The sequence below is a fragment of the Lathyrus oleraceus genome, chromosome 4 (genome assembly GCF_024323335.1).
Source record: "Lathyrus oleraceus cultivar Zhongwan6 chromosome 4, CAAS_Psat_ZW6_1.0, whole genome shotgun sequence".
Classification (NCBI taxonomy): Eukaryota; Viridiplantae; Streptophyta; class Magnoliopsida; order Fabales; family Fabaceae; genus Lathyrus; species Lathyrus oleraceus.
Window position 1 is genome coordinate 194014525 of NC_066582.1, and position 13183 is coordinate 194027707.

At 49.4% G+C, this 13183-nt stretch overlaps 1 protein-coding gene across 1 annotated transcript; it reads left to right on the forward strand.

The window, feature by feature from the left end:
- Window positions 1–2807: 2807 nt before the first annotated feature.
- Window positions 2808–8408, forward strand: LOC127136634 (uncharacterized). The gene is made up of 2 exons (XM_051063170.1): window positions 2808–7267; window positions 7907–8408. The coding sequence occupies exons 1-2, from the start codon at window positions 2808–2810 to the stop codon at window positions 8406–8408; spliced, it is 4962 nt and encodes a 1653-aa protein (XP_050919127.1).
- The last annotated feature ends 4775 nt before the right edge of the window (window positions 8409–13183 follow it).

Here is a 13183-nt window from a genome sequence, read left to right on the forward strand (position 1 = left end):
GGACGCGTAAGAAGCGTTAAGACCTAGACCAAGGTCTGCCCCCTGGTCCAACTGCCCCTATCCCTAAGGAGACAATATAGGGGAGTTGGGTGACGTGGTGAGTGAGATGCCGTTATGGCTCTGCCCGACACAACTTAGGTGCCCGCGGCGTGGGTTGACGATGAGTGGATGGAGATCATATGAGGAGGACCCGCTCGTTGTCCGACACGTATTTAAGGGGCCGGGGAGACATTCTCCGGGCGGACGGTCGTTCACCTGACGTGTCCCCGTGGTCGCTTGGATACGGTCGTTTGGACGTGGGCTTGGCGAGCATTGGGCCGCGCCGTGCTAAGCGTCGTGGCCCAGTCCAGAACAGCGTCAAAGATATATAATGACGGTGTTCGCGTTCTTATTGGATATATATGGTTTCTAGTGGGTTGATACGTTGATAAGATATCAGGCATTGTTACTTTATGAACGTAGGGCATAAATTCATTGTGAGTTAACTGAGTAACTATACCCACCGGTTCTTTTTTATAATCGATAGAAAATGTTATTTCAATATTAATTAATAAATAAAATAAGCTAGGGACTTTCTCCTCGGTTTTATATTAAAACCAATGTAATGTGTTACTTGTGGAAAAAATGGTGAATGGTGAAAAATTTAAAGTAAAATGTAATGTTTTTTTTTTCTTTCAATTTTTTTATCATTCACTATTTTCTTTGTGTGCGATATACACTATGTTTAGAAATAAATTATTCAATATTATCAACCGAGAAAAACAATAAATTATGAAGTATTTCTTTGATTGACAACATAGGAAGATTATCCCAAAATATAACAATGACATGGTAAGAGAGGTGAAAACAACAACAACAACATTATGTGAGATGAATTGCAAAAGCTGAAAGAATGTTTTGTTCAAGGTTGGTGTGAGAAGAATAACATACAACATAAAATCTTGAAGATTGTTTTCAGGTTTGCAGTTCATCCCAAAGAATGATGTATACAAGATTGGATTATGGTAAAACTTAACTTATGAATGTTTTTATAGTAAAATCTAACCCGTCAGTTATTAAAGAAACCGAAAGAATAGATCAATTAATTAACAAATAAAAAATTAAATAAAAGAAATTACACTTAAACTACTTTTGCTGTGATTCGAAGCATGTCATGTATAATTTTTTCCCTTGATTATATTCAATATTTGAGGGAATAAATATTATTTTTAAAAAATAAAATAAGTCATGGCGCGTCTTGAAGTTATACCTCAATTTTATGTTGAGTGAAATGAAAGTGTTATCATAAAATGTATTATTTGTAGTAGTCCTAGAAAAAACATTATAATATTATTTTAATAATATTGATTTTTAATGTTTTCAAATGTTTTGATTTGAGATATATGATTCAAATCACGCACTTGTACGATTTTAATCTTGAACATGTTTTTTTTTTTAGTTTGAGAAATGTAATCGGAATCAAATATTTGTATGATTCGAATCACATGATTTAGACTATTCTAAGTCATGATTAGATAGATCATGCTAATAAGTTTTGCCATTTTTTTGTTTGGCCTGAATCACTTCATCACTTGACTCAAAAAAATTCTTTATATTTTTATCTCGAATCCGGGATTTTTTTATCATTTATTGTGTGCCTTTTCTCAATCACATATGAATACTTTGACACAATATTTTAAAAACCGGACCGAACCGCCTGGTTCAATCGGTTGGACCGGGAACCGAAGATGAATCCGGTTGGGTGAACCATCCAAAACCATTCGAACCAAAGAACCGGAGCCGATTTTAAAAAATCGTCTGGTTCAAAAAAATGAATCAAATTGACCATTTTTTTAATTTTTAAAAATTTTTAATATGTCAATATCAAAATTTAATCTACATTCTCAATCACATAAAAAATTCCGTATTTTTTTATAACCATACGAACTTCTAAGTTTTGTCATTCCATTATAGTTTTCCTTTCAACCATATTTCATCATCATCACTCTGTCCCTTTCAAATATAGTCACGATATCCAACTCAAATTCGTTTTCTTAAATAAATTATATTGCATTATATTATTTATTCTTGGTATTTTATCTTATTTAATTTAGATATTCTTAATTATTTGAATATTATTTTAGTTATTGTTCTGGACTGGGCCACGACGCTTAGCACGGCGCGGCCCAATGCTCGCCAAGCCCACGTCCAAACGACCGTATCCAAGCGACCACGGGGACACGTCAGGTGAACGACCGTCCGCCCGGAGAATGTCTCCCCGGCCCCTTAAATACGTGTCGGACAACGAGCGGGTCCTCCTCATATGATCTCCATCCACTCATCGTCAACCCACGCCGCGGGCACCTAAGTTGTGTCGGGCAGAGCCATAACGGCATCTCACTCACCACGTCACCCAACTCCCCTATATTGTCTCCTTAGGGATAGGGGCAGTTGGACCAGGGGGCAGACCTTGGTCTAGGTCTTAACGCTTCTTACGCGTCCCCTGGCAGCTCCTCCTTGGGCCTAGCTAATCCAGCCCATTAGGAGCCTTGGCCCAGCGCTGGGGGCTCAATATAAATACCCCTTTCATGGCAAAGGGGCAGGTATTCTAACTCACACTCTGATAATCTCATTCTGTACCTTTTCTGACTTAAGCGTTGGAGCATCTTGCAGGTACACCCCCCTCTCATTTCATTCTCCGGCCCATTCACCAAGACCTTGGAAGGCCCTCCTGATCAGGTGAGATCAGTGGCGCCGTCTGTGGGAACCAGCTATCCCCATCTTCATCAAACGAGGATCAAAAGCTCATTTATTTCTGTCCTTCCAACATGGCCGGAGAACAACATAGCGATCACAGCCGTCCCCTCGTCAACTACAACAGGGACGACGGCCCACCATCCCACGAAGCGGACGTTCGGGACGGTCATCCATCCACCCCGTCTCCAGAGCCCCAAAACAACGGAGATGCCTCTCACGCCCACAATTTAGGGGCAGAGACATTTCATCCCATTCCCGTCCCCGTTGAAGGAGACGCCGTAATGATTGCCATGGTGAATGCCCTCAATCAGGCCGGTTCTATGCTCCACCAGCAGCACGAACGAATCATGGCCCTCGAAGCCGAACGACAAGAGGCCCGGCCCCAGCCGGTGAGTAGGATACAACAACGTTCGGAGCCAACGAAGAAGCGAGGACGTCGCTCTCCCGAACCCCACGCCAGCAGGGCACGCGCCCATCGTGACGGTGGTCGAGCGAGAACATCACCAAGGCGCGGGCACAGCCCCGACAACAACGAACTGTCTCCCTTAAGGAGCGACGAGGAAGATTTGCATTGCCCCCTATCTCGGGCAATAATGGAAGCCCCGCTCCCCAAAGGCATGGAGAAACCGCCAAACCTAGCTGTGTACGACGGGACTACAGATCCCGACGATCACGTCGACAACGTCAACGCGATGCTCGACTACCGCAATGATATAACCGGGCACCTCAAATGCCGACTGTTCTCAACGACCCTCAGGAAAGGGGCCATGGCCTGGTACAAAAGCTTGGCCCCTGAGTCCATTACGTCATGGAGAGTCATGAGGTCCATGTTCACCCGGCACTTTACAGCTTCCCGTCGTCACCCCAAGACTGAGGCGACCCTTGAAGCCATAGTGCAGAAGAAGAATGAAACACTGCGCTCATACATCGAGCGATTCAACCAGGAAGCTGTCGAGGTAGATACCACCGAGCACATGAAGAAGTATCTCCTCGAGAGAGGTCTCTTACCCGGCAGTGAACTTAGCAGAGCCGTAGGGATCGAGCCTCCCCGCACCTTAAACGAGCTCCTGCATAAAGCCCAGGCCTACATCAGATACGAGGAAAAGCAGGTGGCACACAATGCCCGCAGCGGACGTAACGCTGGGGAGACCGAGCACTCAAAACGCGAGGACACGAGCATTTCCCGTCGCAACGGAGACAAACGAAGAGAAGAAAGACCTCGCGAGGTCCGGGAAGGAAGAGGCCCCGCGGGCAGATATAGCGAGTACACCTTACTGACAGCTCCTCGAGAGCGTATCCTCGCAGAATGTATCAACTCTGAATTTAAGCAGGGCAGGGTCAGGTTCCCAAAACCGTCTGCGCCAAAGCCCCACACCGACAAATCAAAGTACTGCCGGTTCCACAGAAGTCACGGGCACGTGACCGAAGACTGCGTCCACCTGAAAGATGCGATTGAAATTTTAATCCAAGAAGGGCACCTGAAGCAGTACACGAGGAAGAACGAAGCTCCCAGACACGACGAGCCAGAGAAGAAGAGACCCCGGGAAAACACACCCCCTGACAACTCTCCCTATCAAGTGGCCCTCTGCGTGTCACGACCGGAAGATTTCTTCCTCCCCGAACCATTACCCGAGGGCAAGATCACTGCACTCAGCCCCTGGGAAGACTTCCCTACCACACTGGTGATATCAGGAGGAGGAACTAACGGGGAATCCGCGGCCCTCTCCGTCAAACGTAAGTTCGACGAACTCCTACTGACTGCCCCCGAGCAGAAAGCGACATTGACAAAATACCGGGGAAAATCCAACCCAATATCCTTCTTCCTGGAGGAACTCCCGGGCGGATCCCCGAACTCGGCCATCCCACTATTGATAAGAGCAAAGATGGCCCGATTCGACGTACGACGCATCCTGGTCGACGAAGGCAGCTCAGTGGATATCATGTACGTCCACCTCTTCAAGACTCTGAAGCTAGACAAGACCAACTTAGCCCCCTACGTCGGATCAGATCTCCAAGGATTCAACGGAGCAACAACCAGACCGTGGGGATATGTTGAGCTCCTCGTCACCTTCGGCGAACAAGAAACGGCCAGGGAAGTCAAAATCCAATTCCTGGTCGTAGACTGTCCGTCTCTCTACAATTGCATCTTTGGACGCCCAACACTGGCCGAACTCACCGCGGTCCCATCCACCGTCCACCTGAAGATGAAATACTACACCAAATTGGGACGTGTGGTCACCATCCATGGTGACATCGAAGCAGCCCGACGATGCTACGACGCCGCAGTAAAAGGACAGGCCGTAGTCAGCACGAAGAGCAACTGCAACAACAAAAAACTCAAGACCGAGGATCCTGCCCGAGGAGTCAACGCCATCGACCTCGACTGTCGCATCGGGCTGGACGAGACCGAAGAGGGGAGGTTCCCCAAGGAACGCTCTCTCGAACACCCGGTCCGACCAATCCCCGACGGGGAGTTCGAACTCATTCCTCTTGGGGACGATCCGGAAAGGACGGTGAAGATAGGTAAGGGACTACCCGGGGAAACAAGAGAAGAGCTAGTAGCATGCCTCAAAGAGAACTCCGACCTCTTCGCGTGGAATGCCGCAGAAATGCCCGGGCTGGACCCCGAGATCGCGTGTCATAAGCTAGCTGTAGACCGGGCAGCCAAGCCCATAGCACAGCGTAGACGCAAGCAATCGCCCGAAAAGGCAGAGGCTGCCGAGCGAGCTGTAAAAGACCTCTTAGAGGCAAATTTTATTTCTGAAGCCCAGTACACAACCTGGCTCTCTAATGTAGTCCTCGTTAAGAAAAATAATGGAAAATGGCGTATGTGTGTTGATTATACTGATCTTAATAGGGCTTGCCCGAAAGATGCTTTCCCCCTCCCTAATATAGACTCGCTCGTTGACAACTCTGCAGGTTTTAAACTCTTGTCCTTCATGGACGCATATAGTGGATACAACCAGATCCCTATGTCGCCCGCAGACAAGAAACACACAGCGTTCATGACCCCAACGGGCAATTACTATTACAACGTGATGCCGTTCGGGCTCAAGAACGCTGGCGCTACATACCAACGCATGATGAACAAAGTCTTCAAGGACGAAATAGGGGACATGCTCGAAGTGTACATGGATGACATGATCGTCAAATCACACGAGGAGATAACCCATGCTCGACACCTTACGAAGGTATTCGAGCAGGCGAGACAGTGTAAAATGAGGTTCAACCCCGAAAAATGCACGTTTGGAGTCCGAGCAGGCAAGTTCCTCGGTTTCTATCTCACCGAAAGAGGGATCGAGGCCAACCCCGACAAATGCCGGGCATTCTCGGAGTTTCCGACCCCGAAAACCAAAAAATCGATCCAGTCACTCAATGGAGTGCTCGCCTCACTCTCCCGTTTCATCGCCAAGTCCGCCCAGCACGCGTTGCCGTTCTTCAGACTCCTTCGCAAAGAGGCTACCTTCGACTGGACCGATGAATGCGAGCAAGCGCTACTCCATCTAAAGAAGGTTCTGTCCCAACCCCCGGTCTTATCACGGCCATCAGAAAAGGAAACCCTATACTTATACCTATCCGTGGCAACCGAGGCCGTCAGCGCCGTTCTAATAAGAGAAACCGACGAAGGACAAAAACCCATCTATTTTACGAGTAAAGCACTCCAAGGTCCCGAACTCCGATATCAGCAAATCGAAAAGGTCGCCCTGGCCCTCATCAACACAGCAAGGAGACTACGATATTACTTCCTCGCACACACGATAAAGGTGAGGACCGACCAGCCAATCAAACAGCTGCTCGGGCGCCCGGATAGGGCCGGGAGGATGCTCAAGTGGTCCCTAGAACTCTCCGAATTCGACATACAATACGAAAATAGAAAAGCCTTGAAAGCTCAGGCACTGGCCGACTTCGTCGCGGAGATGACCCACTGCCCGACTCCAGCAGAAAGCGCCCACAAATGGACGATCTTCGTCGATGGCGCCTCTAGCACATCAGGCAGCGGGGCCGGGATCATCCTCGAAAACGAAGAAGGGATCCTGATAGAGGTATCGTTAGCGCTAGCGTTCCCAACATCAAACAACCAAGCCGAATACGAAACCTTCCTCGCAGGCCTGAGGTTAGCCGAGGACCTAGGAGCAAAAGAGGTAAAAATATCCACCGACTCCCAGCTCGTGGCCTCACAAGTGCGAGGAGAATACCAAACCAAGAACGACAACCTCCTCGAGTACTTGTCCCTCGTCAAAGAAAAACTTGATAGATTTGAAAAATGGGAAGTTCAACACATACCCCGCGAGCACAACACACGGGCAGACGTTCTCTCCAAACTAGCCAGCACGAGGAAAAAGGGTGGGAATAAATCAGTAATCCAAGAAATCCTCCCTCGGCCCAGCATCAACAAACTACCGCCTCCACTCGAGGTCAACGCTATTGGAGATGCCCACTGTTGGATGACACCCATCTACAATTACCTCACACGAGACGAACTCCCGGCTGACCCGAAAGAGGCGACCACTGTCAAACGACGCGCATGCTCGTACGTACTCCTCGAAGGCAAACTCTACCGGAGAGGATTCTCCATCCCACTACTCAAATGCGTCGAGGAAGAGAAAGTCCCCGACATACTTGGAGAAATACACCGGGGAATTAACGCTCAACACCTCGGCGGACGATCGCTCGCACGAAAAGCCCTTCGAGCAGGCTACTACTGGCCGACCATGCAAAACGATTCGAAAGAGCACGTCAAAAGATGCGACAAATGCCAACGACATGCCGACATGCACCTCGCACCCCCGAACGACCTCAAATCGCTGTCTTCCCCATGGCCCTTCGCGTGGTGGGGCATGGACATCCTCGGGCCCTTCGTCACCGGATCATATCAGAATAAATACCTCATCGTCGGGGTGGATTACTTCACCAAATGGATCGAGGCGGAGGCACTGGCTAAAATAACCGCGCAGAACATTCTCCGGTTCTTCAAACGCAACATCCTCGCTCGGTTCGGTATACCCCAGGCACTTGTCACAGACAACGGGACACAATTCACGGACGGAGGATTCCAGGACTTCATCGCCAGCCTGGGCACCACACAACATTTCACGTCTGTCGAGCATCCGCAGACGAACGGGCAGGCAGAGGCGGCCAACAGGGTAATCTTACGTGGCCTCAAACGCAGACTCGGCGAGGCAAAGAGGGCATGGGTCGAGGAGCTACATAGCGTCCTATGGGCCTACCGCACGACACCACATTCTACCACCGGGGAAACCCCGTTCCGACTAACTTACGGCACCGAGGCAGTCATCCCGGTGGAGATACGGACGCCAACGAGGAGGACGGAGGAGCCCCTAGACGAGGAAATGAACGATGAGACCCTTAGAGCCGAGCTCGACCTAGTCGATGAGATACGTTCCGAAGCAGCTCTCCGGGAAACAACCCTCAAACAAAAAATAGCACTACGCCATGACGCGAAAGTCATAAAAAGAGAGTTCCAGGTCGGCACCCTGGTCCTCAGAAGAAACCAGAAAAACCCGAGAGAGGGCAAACTGGCGGCCAACTGGGAAGGCCCTTACCGCGTCCGCGACAAAACGAGCAACGGGGCCTATTACCTAGAAAACCTACAAGGAGAACAACTCGCTCGACCATGGAACGCAGAAAAACTTAGACAATATTACAGCTAAGTACGCCACGGGGAGACGTGGCAGGTACGGCCACGCTCTTCGTCCCCAAAACCCCAGGGAGGAACCACGAGACCCGGGAACGATCCGGGGTCACATAACAAACACAACCCTCCCCGACGGTTGGGATCTTGACCAAGACCCAACGTCGAAGTACCAAGACTGGCAGGGCACCCAGCTCGCGATGGGAGGACCCAAGCCTCGGGACCAGGGTTCGAACAACGGACCCGGGCTTCGATACCCACGGGCACAAAGCCCGACACTTCGTCGGTTCCCTAAACCGAGGAGATTAACAAAGTCGAGCAGAGTACGAATTCATGCAAACAAGTATCAAACACAAACGAGCACAATGAACGGTAACAAAAATATTCATACATTAGAAACGACAAAAGCGGCCGAAGCCAAATACGCCCGAAGGCCATATTACAACGCCCGAAGGCCAAAATACATAAGGCACGCAGGCCATGATAAGAAAAGCATATAAACTAAGACTCCGCTCGGAGCTCCTCTTCATCCTCTTCTTCTTCTTCTCCCCCCAGCTCCTCCTCCACTTCAAACGGGCAGATGATCTCACCATCCCGGACGCAGCAGTTATAGGCCGACCCTTCCGTCACCAACTCAGGGTTCAGAAGCCCGAGCTGCTCGACAGCATTGTCGAAACCCTCTTTGAAGCAGGCCACAAGATCTTGGTTGAGAGTCCGAATATGCCCTAGCAGCTCACCGCGCGAGCCAAAGGCGCGTTCCTCCTCGGTCTCATCTGCCAGAGGACGGACCTTTCCCTCGAGAGACTCAACCTGAGCCCGTAGGTAGGCGTTGTCCTCGGTCAGCTTCTGATGGTCGACCACCTGCTCTTCCAGGCTCGCCTTAGCAGCCTTCAACTGGTCCCTCTCCCTTTCCACCTCCTCCAGCTTCTGGCGCAGCCCTTCCTGCAGCTGATGCTCTTCTTTGTAGTCCGACAGATCTTGAGATAGTCTTTCCTTCTCTGTCCGAACCTGCATAAGGGCTTCCTCCAGCGAGGCGGTGGAGACCGAAGTGTCGGTCAGAACCATGGCCGTCTCCATCACCCGGATGACGGCAGCAATATCCCTGGCCAGATCTTTCCTCCGGGCAGCAACATCCTGGTCCAGAATAGCCTTGGCCTCAGGCGCAGGCACAGCAATCGACTCCTCGGCCTTGAAGAACGACCGTTCCACATAGCAGGGAGGCAGAAGATAGCTGCCCGGTCCATGCGAACCTCCTGGAGACGACCTGGTAAGGGCCCCAGCCGGACGCTTCCGTTTATGGAGGGGAGAAGCCGCTGGCGACGGACTGCTATCAGGAATGGTGATCGGGTTAGATCGAGGAGGAGAGGAAGGAATCACGCTCGCCGCCTGCGAGGGACCGACCCCGGCATCGCCAGCAGTCTCCAAGACACGGGCCACAGCTTTCTTCTTCTTCTTGGGCACCCGGTCAGGAGCGCCGACCTGATTCGCTAGCTTCAGCACCCGATCACGAGCATTGGGCATGGCACCTGCAAGTGAATTACACACAAACATTAGCGACCGAAGTCATAAACAGAAATAAAAAGCTAAACAAAGTCTGCCTACTCAATAACGCCAGAGCTTCCTCCTCGGTATCACACTCGAGCAGAGCCTTCGTATTGATATAACGCGTCTCGGTGATTAGCTCCCCGGCCTCATCCAGGTAGGGCACGCCCTGTCGATTCGCCCAGAACGCCAAGCTGAAGCTCTGCACGTAATCGACAAGCTTCTTGTACGCGAGCCTATCCTCCTCGCCGAGCATCGCGTACTTGACCCGGTAATGCGCCGTGGAGAGATCGAAATGATCACGCTGCCACCTCAGCGGTATCTTCGACATCAGCGTCTCCTCCCCGTTGGGTTCCCGTTGATAGTAGTATAGAGAGTGAAGGGCAGCCCGGGTAATCGGCATCACCACGTACCACCGGCTTTTGAAATGGCGAACAGAATCCTCGTACGTCTTGAACAGACGCACGGGCTGCTTGAAAGAAACCCAACTGTGGCGACCACGGGAACCGGACCTCTGGAGATGGAAGACGTGGAAGAAGAGAGCCCGGGTACAACCAATGCCGAGGAACTGGCAAACTAACTCGAATGCCCGCATAAATGCGAGGGCATTAGGATGTAGTTGGGACGGCGCCAGCCGGAGCCACTTGAAGACCGACATCTGGAAGGAGTTGAAGGGCAGTCTGATCCCCGCCTCACGAAAAGCAAATTCATACATGGTGAACTGCTTCCCCGGGAAATGATGACAAATGCGGTCTTCTTCCTTGGGGGCGCAGCAATACCAGTTTGGTGGATCCTCCCGGCTTATGGTCTCGACCATAGCGTGAGCAGTGATGGCCTCGTCACAGAAGTCGGATTCCTCCTCCAAGGGCTCGTCCGCAACCCATGAGAAGTCGACCTGCCCGGAAGAGGAGGCGTGTTCGGTACCATCCCGGACACTCCCATCCCCGACAGGGAGACGAGCGATTGTCGCGTCTTCGGTGGAGGACCCAGAATCTTCCTTCCTCGGTCGTAAGCGCCCGGTAGCACCTGAAACGCAGACAGAAAGAGTGAATTCGACGTCATATCAAATCCACCCTTCCACCGCAGGTCAAGTGAAAGGGCGTAGCGGCGACGGACACTAACCGTGCTCAACTCGGTGGCGCGCGCACTCTATGGAGACCGGGCATAAACTTCATACAGCCTATGCAAGTATTGCCCAGCATATGAAGTTTATGCCCGGTACAGTAGGATCCCAACCCTATTTTCTACCACCTAATATACACCTACAGTCCACTACACTGTTCCCAAGTTAAACCTAACCACATTTCTACAACATTATCATGCGTTTGACAGAAAACAACAAGGAAAAAGAATGGGTCACAGTGGAAAATCGTACCTGACATAGTTAAGTTGAAAGGGTACGGTGGTGTCCGAGCAGAAGACGGTGGTTCAGATAGGAGGACGGGCGGAGACGGCGGTCCAGACGGTTGAGCAAGCAAACGAGAGAGAAGGTGGAGATCTCCGGTGAACGTATGAGCGAGAAAAAAAAGGTAGAAATGAAGTTACTCAACCCCTTTTTATAGGGCTTGGCACGTGGACCAACACGCTAGGTCATCATTGCCTAGCCTGCCTACGCCGTCTTTGCGCGCGAAACGAAGCGACGCCACTAATCGTGAGACACGTCTGTCAAAGATAAGAAGCTGAAACGACCCGAGCACCTGTCCGTCTCCTCGACTCACCAAGACGCCTCCTCCCCGCGCCATACCCACGTTTACTACAAGGAAGGAGCAGATCAACCGATCACCTCCATCCCCGACATCCCGGAGAAATGTCAGTCATGAGTAGGTCTGTTACGACCTCACCTGTCTAACGATCAAGCTTCCCCATCGTCTCGGGGAACCCTTAGTTGAAACATAAGTCATCTCTCTGGCTCAGAGACTCGACTTGGGGGGCTCTTGTTCTGGACTGGGCCACGACGCTTAGCACGGCGCGGCCCAATGCTCGCCAAGCCCACGTCCAAACGACCGTATCCAAGCGACCACGGGGACACGTCAGGTGAACGACCGTCCGCCCGGAGAATGTCTCCCCGGCCCCTTAAATACGTGTCGGACAACGAGCGGGTCCTCCTCATATGATCTCCATCCACTCATCGTCAACCCACGCCGCGGGCACCTAAGTTGTGTCGGGCAGAGCCATAACGGCATCTCACTCACCACGTCACCCAACTCCCCTATATTGTCTCCTTAGGGATAGGGGCAGTTGGACCAGGGGGCAGACCTTGGTCTAGGTCTTAACGCTTCTTACGCGTCCCCTGGCAGCTCCTCCTTGGGCCTAGCTAATCCAGCCCATTAGGAGCCTTGGCCCAGCGCTGGGGGCTCAATATAAATACCCCTTTCATGGCAAAGGGGCAGGTATTCTAACTCACACTCTGATAACCTCATTCTGTACCTTTTCTGACTTAAGCATTGGAGCACCTTGCAGGTACACCCCCCTCTCATTTCATTATCCGGCCCATTCACCAAGACCTTGGAAGGCCCTCCTGATCAGGTGAGATCAGACGCTATCTTGTGAAACTCAAATATTTATAATGAAAGTGTTTTCCATGAATAATAAAAGGTTGGAACAGATCTCTGGGATCGATTGGAAGTGAAGAAGAAAAAAAATTATTACAAGGTTAGCGTTCTTACATAATATCTTATCTTTTTACTTGAATTTTATGTTATGTATTTAATCTTCTTTTTTTCATGTAATATCAGAAATTGAAAGCGTTCAAACCATTCAACTTGAAAAGTATTTAGTAAATTTGAATTTATTCAAAGTAATGATGACGAATTAAATTTGGCAAAAATTTGTCAAAACAATGTAATATTAAAAATTCTGAATTTAATATTCTATATAATTTAATTATTCCAAGTAAATAATATAGTTTAATATTTATTGAAACAATGTCATTTAATATTCAGTGTGAACTATTTAATTTGTATTTTAAAAAACAAAAGTTTTTCTCTATTTTTGAAAAAAACTGAGATATATGTAATGGTAGTTTTGAAAATAGAAATATACTTATGTTGAATATCAAACTTATGACTATTTTAATTATTCTCTCGATTATTTAGAAATTGAGAGATATAATAGAGAATTCTCATAACGTCTTTTATTATCTTGTATGATTAACCAAAATTATATCTTTTTGCTCCCTGAGATGCAATGGATCATTTATAGTAGTGTAGATTTCTTATGATAAATATAGCATATGTACTGAGTCTTAGAGCC